Genomic DNA, 15,578 nt, shown 5'->3' on the forward strand with positions numbered 1-15,578 from the left:
ACCCATATGAACAGGTACCTGTGTAGGTTCCAACACTATTCTACGGGTCTTAAGAAGAGAAGACATGCTTTAAACCTTTTTGTATGTCCAGCTTTTACAAACTGCCTTCACACAGTGGGTGCTCAGTATGGAACTTATGTCAAAAGTTCGAGTACCTTCAATGTAAGGTTTCCAATGAGCTTGCTTTCTTTCCCCCCAAAATGGCCCTGCATCAGGTCTTTTACTGATTTTCATCAGATCATTTCAGTGGACCAATTTTTTTTTAATTTAATTTAATTTTTTAAATTTATTTTTTTTTTCAGCGTAACAGTATTCATTGTTTTTGCATCACACCCAGTGCTCCATGCAATCCGTGCCCTCTTTTATGCATTCTTCCACCACCAGCCCTGACCTGCCAAGGGACATTTGGTAATGTCTGGAGACATTTTTGGTTGTTATAGCTTGAGGGAGATGGTACTTACTGCCATCCAGCATATAGAGGCCACGATGCTGCTCAACATCCTACATGAGACAGACCCCACAATACAGAACTATGTAGCCCCAAATGTCAGTAGTCCCAAGGTTAAGAGACACCAGCCTATTTAAAAGGAAAAAAAGCACAACCACCTTTCTATCTCACCAGTTTTAAAACACAACTAAAACATAAATCAAAATGGTACACCAAAGATTTGCCCCAAGCAAGATCATGTCGGGAATCTATTGTTAACATGACCAATCATTTATTTATAGGATGAGAAGGGTTCATTAAAAACAAGAAGAAATGCATGAATATAAACACATACGTATTTAACTAAGCAATGGAAAGCCTTCACCAAAGAGGATGTTCTTATCTTTACTGTATCTGAAGCATAGTTACAACATAAAACCTTCTGCTCATGAGGCATTTCACGGCCAGACTGCTCAGACTCAGACGTGGGACTTCGACTTCAGATTGTTTCATTATTTCTAACCTCACTCAAAATCTGCCCTTTTGATTAGCACACAAAGAGGAAATGTATGTTTTTTGTTTTCAAAGAGGGTCATCAAAAACCACTTTCACTATTAGCTTTTCCTTTTTATGCCTGTCCGTCTTTCTCATGTCTAGGTTCACCTGGAAGTTCCAATCTTCAGCCTGGGTTCCTTATTGTGGGTAAGGGGATCAAGCCTTCGGTCCCATGTTGCTCTCTCTGACTTCTGCCATGGAAAGACAGCTGCAGTAAAGCTATCTTAACAGCCAGATAATGTCTTTAAGATGAACAAGGAAAAGGAGGCAGGGGGAGCTGCTGACTTTTCTTTGCACTTGGCCATGGTTTCCTTACATAGTCTCTAGCTGATGTGGCTACATTTGCTACAGTTTTATTTGCTTGTTCATTTTCCCTAGCCGCTGATCACATTTGATACTTTGGATGTCTGGCGTACACTTGAATAAAAATTTCTTTTTTTAAGGGGACAAATCCATTCCTTTCTGAGAATCAACTGACAAAAAGCATACAGACTCTTTGAACATATCACAGTAACTTATCTGTTCAGTATTTTGTGTGTTGAGTTAAACATGTCACTACTGAAATCCTTACACATCGGTTAACGACTTTCTAAATATTTACCAAGGTCTTTAATAAGCGAGAGTGCTTCCCATGATATAAAGGCTCCGCCACCATCATCCATTGCGCCCTGCCCAACGTCCCAGCTGTCCAGATGTCCACTGACCAGTACAACCTAGAATAATAAAAAGAGAAAAAATAAAACTAAGCAGAAATGACATCAAAGAGGAAGCATTCACAGTCATTCCAAATACAGATCTAAAACTTTTATATTTTCTTTTCTATTTTTACATCTTAAAAGATCTGTGTCATTACCAGTGGAAAACCTGGTAGAAGGCATTACGGAAGGGGTGGAAGGTCATCTTAATAGTAATAAAAATTCTCACCTTGTACTTCTCTTTATTAATATAACTTTGAATACTAAAGTAAAATGTTTTATTACTGACCAATGTTTGACAATTTTATTACATGGCTTAAAACATAAATGACATAAAATGGAGCTCAAAATTTCAACCACATTCTCAGCTGCCCCAAATTCTAGCAAACATATAGTAAACACATACTGGATTGAACTCAAATGAAAAAGCGAGAACAATAATTAAGTTTTTAAACAAATGATTGTGCTTTGTGTATTATAAATCACTTTGCTGTTGAATAACTATACTGGAGTTACTAACTGGAGTCTAAACAAAGTGCTTTTTTAAAAAAGTTCCATTTACAATAGTGTTAAGTAAGTCTACAGATTGTATTATGAATTTTAAATCACCATAGGTTTAAATGTTTTTCAAGAATCATTAGTAATTCTTTCCAGGAAAATATAAAACACATTTCAATGAAACTAAACTTTATGAAAATACTTTAATTGAAGCAAGTAAAATGATGCTCAGTTAATGGGATACCCATATGCTAAAACTGTATCTTGACCTGTATTTCATACAATATGCAACATCAAATTAGATTAATTACAAATCTAAATAAAGATGTTAGAGGAAAGCATAGAAAAGTTTTGTCTACTTGGAATAGGCAAAGAGCTCTTAAACTGAACCCCAAAAGCACAAAACATAAAAGAAAAAATAATAAATCCAACTTTTAAAAAATGAGGAATGTCTATTATCAAAAGACCCCAATATATGAGTGAAAAGGCAACCGATATAATTACAATGCAAACATACAAAAAAGGAACTATACCCAGGTTATATAAAGAATTCCTATCAAACAGAATTCAGAGAGAGCCAGTTGATAAAAAGGGCAAAAGACTTGAACAGACAACGCACAAAAAAAGATATACAAATACTAATAATCATAGGAAAGGATACTCGGATTCACTATTACCAAGTAAATAAAAATTAAAGCACATTCAATATATATCCAGTAAAAGGACTAAAATTAAAAATGCAGACAATGTCAAATATTGATGAAGAGATGGAGTGACTGGAACTTTCACACATTGCTGCTGTGAGTGTAAATGATTACAACCACTCCAGAAAACTGGTTTATCTACTAAATCTGAACAAACACATGCCCGATGCCCCAACAGCTCCACTCCTGTATATTTCCAACAGGAACATATGTGTATATATACTTTCACCAAAAGAGATGTACTAGAATTTTCAGAATTCCCCCATCCCCCTTCTCAAAAGGAAACTATTTAAATGCTTGTTAAACAGCAGAATGAATAAATTGTGTTACATTGATCAGTAGAATACTACATAGCAGTAAGAATGAACAAACACAATATATCATCAATGGAAATGAATCTCATAAACAATATGAAAAAGGAAAGAAACCAGACACAAAAATAATGTATTGTATATAATTTAATGGATATAAAATATAAAAACAATCAAAACAGGAGAATGAGTGAAAGGTGAGAAGAGTTCGTGACATGAAGGGGCTAATAAGGAGAGCTTCTAAGGTGCGGTCACATTCTGTTTTGTGATCTGGGTACCAGTTACACAGATGTGCTCAGTTTGTAAAAAAAGCTTACCTTGTTACACACTCAGGATCTGTGTACTTTCTCTGAGAATATTACACATCATTAAAAGGCTTTCAAAAGTTAAGCAGTTTGATGTCTATGTACAACATGAAGTAAGCAAACCAAAGTTGAACTGATCTTGATGAATGAAATAAAAATGCCCCTTGACTTTGGGAAAGCAGGATTTGGGTTCTGAAATATCAGAGTGACCCTTGGTGCTGCCTGTTTCCCTGAGCAGCTGCAGGATCTCCCATTGAGTCTGTACACACACACACACACACACACACACACACACACACACAGCCCTGGCCTACATGACTTCACTATAGTCACAAACAAGTACAACGCCTTGTAACTAACAAGACTAACAAATGGCCATGTAATGAACCCAAATGGATTGTTTCTAAGGAAAGAATAAAAAAAGAAGAAAGAAGAAACCATGTTGCAATAGCAGGAAATTCTGATTCAGAAGCTGGTGTAATCCCATGTGGGATGAACAAACCAATTAGTCAATGTTCTCACCATCCTCAGAGCCATTTTCTCAATGAAGCTAGAATTACACTGGATTAAAAGTATCAAAAAGCTGTTTTGATGAACTTTTTCCCAGTTAACACAAGAGTAACTAAATCAAGGCAGTTATTATTTTATCCCTCAGAATAATTGAAGTTATTTTATAATCACACATCTTTATGTTTCCTAAAATGTCTCCATTGTCCAACCCAGAATTATTAGTTAAATAAATAATTAAAAGATGGGGAAATGATTTTGGATGATGGGAAACGAAATGATATCCCATAAGATAAGGCTTTTGGCATAGTGCTAGAGAAGAATGGTTACAAACCACTTAGATCATGAGAGCTTGTTTTAATATTTAATCAGAAAATATATTGGGGGCCACCATGGGATAGCAGTTATGATTTTGAGACAATATGGGAGCATTTTTAATGAACCTGAGTTTTCCTAATTGTAAGAGCTCTACTACCCTTAGAAAATAATAGTGTCCAAGGTCTCCTTCCTTATTGCAGCCTCACAAAGGACAAATCAGTAAAGCATACAAACTCCCTATGCCTTATGTCAGGGTCAGGCAGAAATGAACATTGCCTAGAATACATTTATATCTGACTTAGGAAAATGAAATAAAAACGGACTACCTGGAAACACAGAAAGCTCCAGTTTTGTGAAAAAGAATCGCCTGATAAAAGAGAAATACACAGTCCCTTTCCTGTCTGTTACCTGACACGGGGCCCTTAGCACAGTGACATGGCCTAGAACCTTACCCGCTTGGGCACTGCCCTCTGAGGCAGGCAGAACACTGACCAATTCCCCACCCTCCACCTCCCTTTTCACCACCATGTCTTCCAAATGCGGTCAAGAGTAAAAATTATTAAAACCATAGCAGCGGCAATAGCAGCCACACCAAAACAGGAAGGAAAAGGGGAACTGTGATGATCTGAAATGAAGGTTGTTATTTGTGAGGCACACATGAGCCCTGACTACCAAAGACTCAGGCCTTGGGGTGGGGGCGAGGGCGGGAGGGGGAGAACCTAGCACAGTAGGGCAGAAATGCAGCCACTGGACACCTGCTACGATGAACAATTCGACTGGCAGTGGCTCACAAGCCCCTCCAGGCCAGCTGTGGGTCTGAGAGCAGAGATAAACCAAATCAAGGGTAGACAGAGAGCAGCCTCAAGGACAAGCCCCTTACTTCTTTGTTACTGGTACACGCAGAGACACTGAGTGCAAAATAGATTTGCCTGATTCAAAGATGAGTAAGAACATAATCAAAATGGGACATATGAAAAATACGGCAGAATAAGGGAGAGAGAACAGCCTCAGAGCAACCACATTCTTATGAAAACAAGCTAATGCAAGATATTGGAGAAAATGTCACATCTTTGGCATTCACTGCAAGCATTTATTCAACAATTTGTATTGAGTTTCTAGCACAGGTTAGAAATGCAAAAATGAAAAAAATAACTAAGTATTCTATCTTAATGGTATTATCATTCTGGTAAGGGAGATGGACAATAAATAAATACATATAAATAAAATACATAAAAAATAAATAAAAATAATGGCAGTTTTAAGTGCTATAAAGGAAAACAAAAACAGGACAAAGGAAGAGAACAGAGAGTGGTGGTGACAGGGAGAGGAAAGATCGTCTGCTTCCTCTTCAACTGGACCGTGGCAGGAGAATTCTGTACCCACCCTAACAGTGAGAGAAATCTAGATAATCTACAAAATCATCACTTTTCAAGGCCCATCAGAGATCTGATTGTGATTCAGCCAGAGGAGCTGAATTCCAGAGGCTAACAAGCTCATCCAAGGAGAGATGGGACACATGAATTGCTTGGCCTTTTACAGCGACAGGAGGAAGAGTGACAGTGACAACAGATGGAGGTGACAGACAAAAACAGGAAAGAAGACGACAAGGAAAATGTTAACAAATTCTGAAAAGGTGAATGTGGACTAATGTGAGAGTTTAGAATCCCTGAGAACTGCCCCCTGTAAGGCGCCCCTGTAAATTTTCTAGATCTCTTCCATTGGTCTCCATCAGGTACTCATAAGAATACTGGGAGCAGGCCAGACGCCCAGTGAGAGTTTGCCTCAGTGGTGCAGGAGGGCAGAGAGACGATGACCAGATGCTCTTGGAAGACAGGTGGCAAACATAAGCTGCCTCTGGGTCCCTTCTCTCATAGGAAGCAGAAGTCATTTGCCCCCCTGGGGAAAAGGAGAAACCGGTCCTCCAGGGCAGTCCCAGGCAAAGGGCAGTGGCTAAAGGGCATGGGGTAGAAAACTGCACTCCCACTCTGTACTGTCACTAGGAAAAACATGTATGTCTCCGGGGGCAGTCAGGAAACCTACTCATACCCACAATCATGCACTGATGTAAAGTAGAGTTCTGCGGCCACAGGGTGAGGGGGCCATATGGCAAAGCCTGGCTTCCACAGGGGCTGGGGGAGAGCAGTAATGCTGAGAAAGTTCTACTCTTGACCTCAGGCTCACAGAAGGGCAGGAGAACCAAGAAACTGCCCTGTCTCCACAAGGGGCCTGCAGTGAGTAGTAACAAGCACCTCAGTAACGGCTTAGAGCCCAGAGAGAAACACTGGCTGGGGTGCAGACATGGCGCTGGCTGAAAGGTGATAAAGCGAGACACCGGAAAAGCTCGTCCAGCAACCCCTACAGAGACTAAAAACAGCACAGCAGCAACCCATGCCAGACAAATGTGAAGTAGGTGAGCACCAATGGTAGGAACAGAAACAATAAAATCCAAACCTAGCTCAGCTATGAAAGATGGACTCAACCACACTCATACTAATGGTTTGACAGAAGAAAAGGCATAATCGCTTTGGGACTCACATACTGCTCACCTCAGGCTCTACTGTTTTTTTACATATGATATCCAGCATCCAGTCAAAATTATGATGTATTAAATAAGCAAGAAATAAAATGATCCATTGTCAGGAAATACAGTATTCAATATAATACTGCATATCCAAATATAGCCCGGATATTTAAAATATCAGATAAGGTCTTGAAATTATGATTAATATGTGAAAAATCTAGTGGAAAAGATGGGGAATTTCCTCAGAGAGATGGAAACTATATTTAAAAAGTCAAATGGAGGGGCGCCTGGGTGGTTCAGTGGGGTAAAGCCTCTGCCTTTGGCTCAGGTCATGATCGCAGAGTCTTGGGATCGAGCCCCGCATCAGGCTCTCTGCTCAGCGGGGAGCCTGCCTCCCTTCCTCTCCCTCTGCCTGTCTCTCTGCCTACCCTCGATCTCTGTCTTTCAAATAAATAAATAAAATCTTTAAAAAGTCAAATGGAAATGAAAAATATAATTATGTATGGATGGATTAAAGACTTAAATGAAGTAAAAAATTAAAACTTATGTAAGAAAAGAAAATCTTCACGTCTTAAGGGGAAGGGGAGGAGATATTAAACAAAATATTAAAAATGCAAAGCATGAAGAAAATATGCATAAAGTCAACTATGAAAAATGAAGACTTTGTGTTCTTCAAAAGAAATCACAGAATGAGAGGAGGTGCTACAAGTTGGGGGAAGATATTTATTATGCATATACCAAAAAGTGGTTTATATTAAAAATATATAAAGAATTCCTACTATTCAACCAGAAAAGATGAGAAACCCAATAGGCAAATAGTAAAAAGGACATAAATAGGCATTTCACAGAAAAGAAATTATGAATGGACACCAAGCATTTGAAAAGATGATCACCTTCATTATTTGTCAGGGAAACGGAAATTAAATCCTCAATAAAATCCCACTCTGCACCTCTATAAACATAAAAAAAATCTAAATCTGACAATATGAATTCCTGAGAATATGAATTCCTGGCAAGGATGCTTAGCAAAAGGAATTCTCATTCATTACAGGTAGGAGTAGAAAATTGTTAAAACCCTTAGGAAAACTATTAGGCATATCCTTTTTAAAGTTGAGCATATGTGCATCACACACCCCAACAACTTCCCATTAGGTGCATATATTAGAGGAATTCCAGCACTTGAGTTCTTGGAGATGTGGGCCAAAATGGTCATACTGAAGCAAGCACAAGGCCTCAAACCAGAACCAATCCAAATGTCCCTCAACAGAAGAATGGATAAATAAATTGTAGCACAGTCATACAATGGAATATTATAAAGTAGTGACAATGACCTACACCTGCATCTATCAAAAAAATAAATCTCAAAACAAAAAGCAAAACCAAAAGCAGAAACCACAAAAGAGAAGCCTTTGATTCCATTATATAAACTTCAAAATTTGGCTGAACTAAAGAATATAATCTTTAGTAATATATACAAATATAGTAAAATCATGAAGAAAGCAAAGTAATGGTAAACCAAAATCAGGATAGTTTTTATATCAGATGGGGATTGGGGCAAAGTGGAGAAGATGATCAGAGACGTACATACACTGATGACTCGAATGGGCTTCTAAGACACTGCCAAGTGTTCTTTCTCTGAAACTGAGTGGTGAGAACGTGTGTAATCCTTTCATTGTCATTCTTTATACTGTATACACATGTTAAATAAAGTCTTTTGTAAGTGCAGTATATTGAAGAATAGCAAGAATTATCAGAGATGTACCTTTGAAGGCAGGTAGTTCAGATGGTTTCATAAGCGAGTTCAAACAAACATTACAGGTAACATATATCTCACTCTAATTCAGCTGTTGCAGGCAAAGAAAAAATATGGAAAATGTATTTATTTACAATTTACATCAATATTTACAATTTACATCTTGATTCTAAAACCTGAAAAAGATAGGATCCCCCTTAAAACCAACTAGAGATCAAAGATAAATGTAAAAATCGAAAATACTTGTATTGAAAAGTTGTGATAATGGCTTAATGGTGTCCAAATGCCCATAGCAAATGGAAATTATATATATACCAGATATGCTAAAAAGGGCCACTATTGGTTCACACTTATCTTCTTGGCATGCTTAGTTTTTAACATTCTGAATTTTAAATTGTGAGTTGTATAGGTGTATATCTAAACATGACTTTAGTTCTTATTGATTGATCCTTAATAAACGGGATGCCCACTTAACTATGAAGCATGCTTCATTTTACAATGAATATTTCGCTCAATCAAAAACCAGAAAGACAACTATTCAGTGTTTTTATTTTTTTGATTTTGTGATGTTTTGCTTTGCTTGTAGCTCCTTCATTCTCTTGGTCTCATTTTATTTGGTTTATTTTAAGAGGTAGTGGGAGAAGTATCAGGGTTGCAAAGTTCATGGCCTGGTGCATTGCCAGACACAGGAAATCCCCAATCCAATTTTCAACAACAAAAATCATTAGATAGTTGAAAAATATGACCTACCAAAAAAAAAAAAAAAAGGAGGAAAAACCCTGTCATTATTTGGCTTTAGAGAAGAAGCCAAGAAGTGATCTAATAATGGGCTTCAGCCATGACGGGCCCATCTGTGGAGGGTATGAGCAGCAAAAGGTACAGCAAAGGAACCAGTTCTGACTTGCAGCAGTGACCGTGACGGTCGTAGACAAGATCAAGAATTTTCTGATGGAAGGCTTTTGTAGAAGTTTAAAAAAAAAAAAAATGGCTAACAGGGAAAAGGTTATGGAAAACTTCATTCCTGGGAGGATTTCTAAGACAGGATACATTCTTAAGTCTTACAAGGAAATCTAACTACAAAGAGATAAAATCTTTCAAGATTCCACCTAGTCCAATATTCCATGTCAGTTCTCAAGAATTCTACTTCTATTCTAACCACTTTAAAGGGAGAAACTGGCCTTTGAAAAGTCTCCATAACCTCAACAGACTTTTCCCTGAGCATCTCCTAGATCTCTGCCAAGGTCTTCCCACAATTTAGAATGTGAACACAGGTGGGCAGGCACTTCTCAAGAAATCCATGTTTTCATAATCCTTGCCAGAGACAAAGCCTTGGCTTTCAGAGGACAGTTGCTGAATGTATTGTGCTATTGCCCAATACAGACAAAAGGGACTATGTTTGAACGAATATTGTCCTCCCTAATGAACACACTAGGTGGTCTATGAATAAAGCTAGGCTCCTGACACACAGGGTGTGTTCAGAGGCAAAACAGCAAACATCTGAGCTCTTTTTGAATTAATTTATATTCAAGCTTTATTTAGTGAAACTGTGGGTGTTGATTGCTTACAGGATACAGACTTCTTTCACAAGAAAATGAACCACCTGTCCAATGCTCTCTCACCACCACAGCTACTCTTGAAAGCAGCTCTTTCTATTCCTTGAGTGTTCCTTCTTACATGTGCAGGGCACTCCGATTGGCTTCATAAAAGAAAGATTATGCCTGTTCCTAGTTGAATAGTCCAAGCACATTGCTGATATCTGAAAACAGGACAAGAAGGACCTAATTTATTTGTGACTCAACCAAGGCTTAGGTAGATTTATAAATGTGATTGCAGGGTACTTGGAAGAAATGGCTGAAACTGATTCAAGATTGACTTGTGGATCAGTCACAGAAGAGAGTGTCTATGGAAGGAAATCGTTCTGATTAAGTGAAGGTAAGTTTCATCCAGAAGTCATGATGGCTGCAAATGGAGATAATATTTTAAGTGAAAGAACGATGTTCCTGAATCCTAAGCAACCACAGAATATGTTGTCTCACTTGAGAGGATGGGAAGAGCAGAAAAGTTGAATGGCAACACTATACTTGAACTTCCTCAAGGGAGGAAAAGGAGGCAGAGATTAGGCAATTTCTATTTCAAGAGTGATCACCTTTCCCATGGTCAAATTCAACTATGGTACAAGGCACAGCTCTAACTTCTCTATTCTGACAGCCATTCACTCACCACTATGTTCTAGGCTTTTGTTAGACATGATGCATAAGACCAAAAAATAAAAAATAGAAGCATTTGGTACTTTGGTACCAAATTTTCATTTTTCAGTTGAGACAAGCTAATAGAGAAAAATGGGGACCAAGTTGTTGCCGAAGAAATGAAGTGAAGGGAAGGGAAGAAAAGAAAGAAAAGGAAGGGAGAGGGGAAAAAGAAAAAAGGAAAAGAAAAGGGAGGGGAGGGAGTGCGGAAGGGAGGGAAAAAGAAACTTTCTGACTTGATTTTTTTTTTTTTTTTTTTTTTGCCATTTAGGTTTACAAACTAAAGGATTCTTTTGTCCCCTAATGTTTTATAAAATCCCAGAAGGCTATGAAACTTAGAGTGCTGTTTTTGATGTTTGTTTGTCTATTGATTATGGAAAGTTTCTCAATTCTTTAACCTTATGTGATCTTCTGAACACTGTCGACAGAAGTCAGTCTGCAAGATCAGCTGAAAGCTTCTGTCTCTACAAAATTCTATGGCTTCCAGCTCTGGACCTATTTGATGAACCATGAGAAGAAACTGAATAACCGACCAGGGGTTCCTAACCAAAAACCAAAAGGAAACTGAATAACCGACCAGGGATTCCTAACTGTCACATTGAAAAGCACACTGAGGCGATACAATAAATTCCTCCTCTACCACCAGTTCCCATAAAGAGAAAGACAAATTAGCAAGGATTAGTAAACAGATTGACTTCTGTGAAGTTTTTCCTTAGTAGAAAGAACTTTTGTTTGAGGACAAGGTATTTTTAGTTACTTTGTGAATGATTAGGAAAGGAAGGAGGGAGGGAGGTGGTCTGGGAGGGAGAAAACGAAGCAAAATTATAACTAGCACGCAAAATTATAACTAGCACAAAAAAGAGGAGATGAGGTAGAAGACAGAGTAGAAGGCAAAATGACTGCAAAGAAGCTTTGGCAAGGCAGGGAAAGAAAAGAGAAATTAAATCCAGGTCAAGACATGAACTCAGGCTTGTGTCCAGTTGCTGAGGCTCACATGACAAAATTAAGAGAAATCGTTCCACCTTGTGCTGATGTGCGTTAGCTTGATGTCTCCATGGGTGTGGCTAAGTCAAGGTAAACTGAGGAGTGGGAAAGAGGCTTTGAGAAATACCAATCTTCCATGATAGCCTGCGTATTTTAAATCACAGTTACCTAAATTATTTCTACCTCAAACATCCAAGTTATTTTGTTAGCTCCTGCCTGCCAGATCCTGGAGCAGGCAGTGGGGAGTCAGAAGTCAACCATCCCAAGTCCAAGACTTTGGCAGTGAACTCTAGGATAGCTGTATAGCTTCTAATGATATTAGCACCTGAAGACAACTTTAATTTTGATGTATAAATTATAGCTTAAATAAAAGACAGGCAAATAATGTTATAGATGCTCCTAATAGAGGACTTTTCAGTGATCTATTTTTACCTTCAGGACACGATGTCAAGAAACCAGGCTTGCTTTGAAAGATTCCATGTCTGTACAGGCAGCAAGCTTACTGTCCAAACACAGTGCTTCTGGTCTTTAGAACTGTCGTCATATTTGAGCTCATACACTCTCAGCCAAGTTCCTTTAGTTAATAATCTCTGCATTCACACTCTAGGAACATGCCAAATTTCCATTGGTATACATTGTTTTGGGCAGCAGCAAATACTGAACATTTTATTTTCTTGTATCTTTGTGCAAAAGAATACTATTTTTCCCATTAACTCTGATTTGGTCTTAATTTTTATTGGAATTTTCATGTCCAGAAAAAAAAAACAGAATATATATATTTTTTAAACTAGTATTGTACCTAATATAAATGTTAGGAGAGACAGAGAAAAGTGTATGTTGTGTATATTTACCCAAAATGAAAAACTCTTCCTTTCCACTTAAAATATAATAAATTGAAACTTACCTTCAATATTCACAGTCAAATAACATATGTACATGAAGAAAAGAAGTAATAATTTTAGTCTCACAAGACTAGCCATTAAAGGCTAAATAGCTGATTAACCTCTTAATATTTGTATACTACAAATCAAAACAAATAATCCAAAAGTGATTCTTTTCTAAGTCCAAACTAACTTGAAACATGGTTATGCTTTGCACAACACAGAAGACTTATCTTCTGCCCTCTTAAAAGTGAACTTCAAGTATAAGGAATAGAAGCAGCCTCAATGTCATAATATTTGGTAATGGCAGACCTATTGGACAGAAAGGTATAAAAATTGACCCTAGGGACTCGGAGCCCATGAGGAATGACTATTTAAAAAAAAATAATGAGAATACAGGGTAATTTTCAGAATATAACAGAGACCACAAAGGATAATGAATAGCATAGCGTTCTTCTCTCCAAAATGCAATTAATTGAAATGAAAGAACATCATGATAAAAGAATGCTCAATGGATGTTGTGACATTATTGTCACACTGCAGACTCAGATTTTTCAATGTCAACACTTAACGAGATTATATCTATATTCTCCTAAATATTTTGGCTTGTCACGAGTTTATATTCTCATCAATTACATGCTGGTTGCAGCCATGTGTTTTGAATAATTGATCATATACCTTGGGAAAAGAAAGGAAGGAAGGGAAAAAGGGAGGGAGGGAGACTCTTTTCCCTCAATTGTGCATTTTTTAAAGAAACAAAAATACTAATAAAAACAGATGTTTATTAATTTAACTTGTATTTTATCAGCACAAACAGTATATTTCAATAGACTATAAAATTAGAGCAAGATTAAAAGAAATACAAAGTACAGTTCTCATGAAGTTATATTTGTCCTAAGTGTTAGCACTTGTTTAACTTAAGTCAGCTCTGGTACAATCTCATACAATATTTTCTTCAATACCTTGGAGATATACTTTATGAATTTTAAAATGATAAAAATATAGGATGGATCATCAATATGTTCAACAAAATAATCAAGATCCTAAAATGTCATCCTGAAACAGAAATAACAGCTTATAGCCAACAAGATAATTCAGCAGGGATAAATATGAAAGCGTACCCTGTACTTTGAGATGGTGGGTTAGTCTACGGCCATACCACCCTGAACGTGCCCGATCTCGTCTGATCTCGGAAGCTAAGCAGGGTCGGGCCTGGTTAGTACTTGGATGGGAGATGGTGGGTTAATGGTAGTTCATCTGGGGACACTCAGAAAATTCAGGTGGGCCTAAGCATATTGAGCGGACAGTATGTTTCAGCTATGGAAAGTATTAATGAAAGTTTAGAATCTGTTGATAGAAATATGGATTCTTATTATGTAAAGTAATACTCCTACTTAAATTAATCAATTACATATTCCTCTCTTTTTTTTGGTTAGTCAGATACCTATGGAGACCTTCCAGAAAACAGACTGTGATTGGAGAAGAGCTGTCAGGATTCTGTATTGTCTGGAAATAGCATTGTTTGAAGAGCAACTGCATATGTTACCCTGGGGGAAAAGAAGGTTTCAAAGGGCTAGACGCTTCATCTATAGGAGAAGTGAACTTGCTCAGAAGGTAAACCAGGCTAGCAATTGGAGGGTGCAGGCAGACAGATTTCAGCTCAGTAGAAGAATAAATCTGAGAAGTTCAACAAGAGAACAGGAGTCTGCAGAGGAGTAAGCTCTCAAGCAGTGTTCAAGCAGAAGTGGAAGGAACATCTGTCAGGTAAAGACTGGATACCTGACCTCACGTGGGAGTGGGCACTGAGCCAGATAATTTCCAAAGGCACTGTCAGCTCCAAGATTCCATGATTCTAAAGGAAAAGTGGGCTTATCTTGGCCATTATTCAGTGAGAGCTGTTAATGATATCAATGTTTTTTCTACTATAAATTTCTATTATCATGGTTTTTCTTCAACTGAACTCGGAATAAAATTGTATTTTATTTATATTACTATATATTATAGTTATGTTACTAGTAATATTTATTCTTAAGGAACTATGACATACCAAAAAGAACTTTTTATGACTTAAGATTTGCCTTCTTGAATTGGAGCATGCTGCATCAACTTCTATTGGAACCTAGGGGCATACTGTGGGAGGCATAATAATTACAATCACTGTCAATATCAACCTTTAGGGGAGGACTCCACAACCTATAGTTTCCTTTGGAAATCCATGATGGACTGTCTTTTCTTCATATGCATAAATATTCTCAAAGATATTTTTGTACTTTTTACATCCATGGGTGGAAAATTCAATAACTTCACCATCCCCGTATGGTACTTCCCTTTATCTGTCCTAATATAATACATAAAAATCATGCCTTTGTCGACATTTCTAACTTTTTTTCTCTGTAGAGTGAAGATTGCTGTACTCATTATAATAGTCTCATCATACCATTTTGATGGTTCCTTTTGAACTTTCTCCAATTAGATTTTGGAGCTGTAACAATCAAACTTACAATGTATATATAGATAACATAACTTCTTGTGTACCATATAGAAACTATAACAACCTTCCTGGTATTTCCCAGAATTTGCTTATTTTCTTTACTTGCATAGAATTACATAACTTAAGAAACCTCCAATGACCCTGGATTCCTTCTCAGCCTCCTATGCTAGAATGACCTTAGGAAATTATGGCCAACACTCTGCCTTTACACAGAAAACTGTCCAAGTGGCAGGGCCTGAAAGCAGAACCTTGGGCTTCCCACACAGAGCTAAGGGTTATTTCCATCCTGCCCCTCTGCCTGCTTCATAAAAAACAATGCAGAGACTACTTTTGATTGCTTTTCTCTAATGCATTAGCTTTTACTTGACAATGCTGAAAATTA

The 15,578-nt window shown here is 37.5% G+C and overlaps 1 protein-coding gene across 4 annotated transcripts in view; it reads right to left on the reverse strand.

Annotated features, from left to right (window-relative positions):
- The window catches only part of CPQ (carboxypeptidase Q), a 460,217-nt gene that overhangs the window by 170,745 nt on the left and 273,894 nt on the right, over nucleotides 1-15,578 (reverse strand). For all 4 annotated transcript variants that reach the window (XM_082722832.1, XM_082722829.1, XM_082722830.1 and 1 more), the window contains one exon: nucleotides 1,584-1,695. In XM_082722832.1, the coding sequence (XP_082578958.1) occupies nucleotides 1,584-1,695 (112 nt within the window). The remainder of the gene's footprint in view (nucleotides 1-1,583; nucleotides 1,696-15,578) is intronic.

Source organism: Mustela nivalis, assembly GCF_964662115.1.
Source record: "Mustela nivalis genome assembly, chromosome: 2".
Lineage (NCBI taxonomy): Eukaryota > Metazoa > Chordata > Mammalia > Carnivora > Mustelidae > Mustela > Mustela nivalis.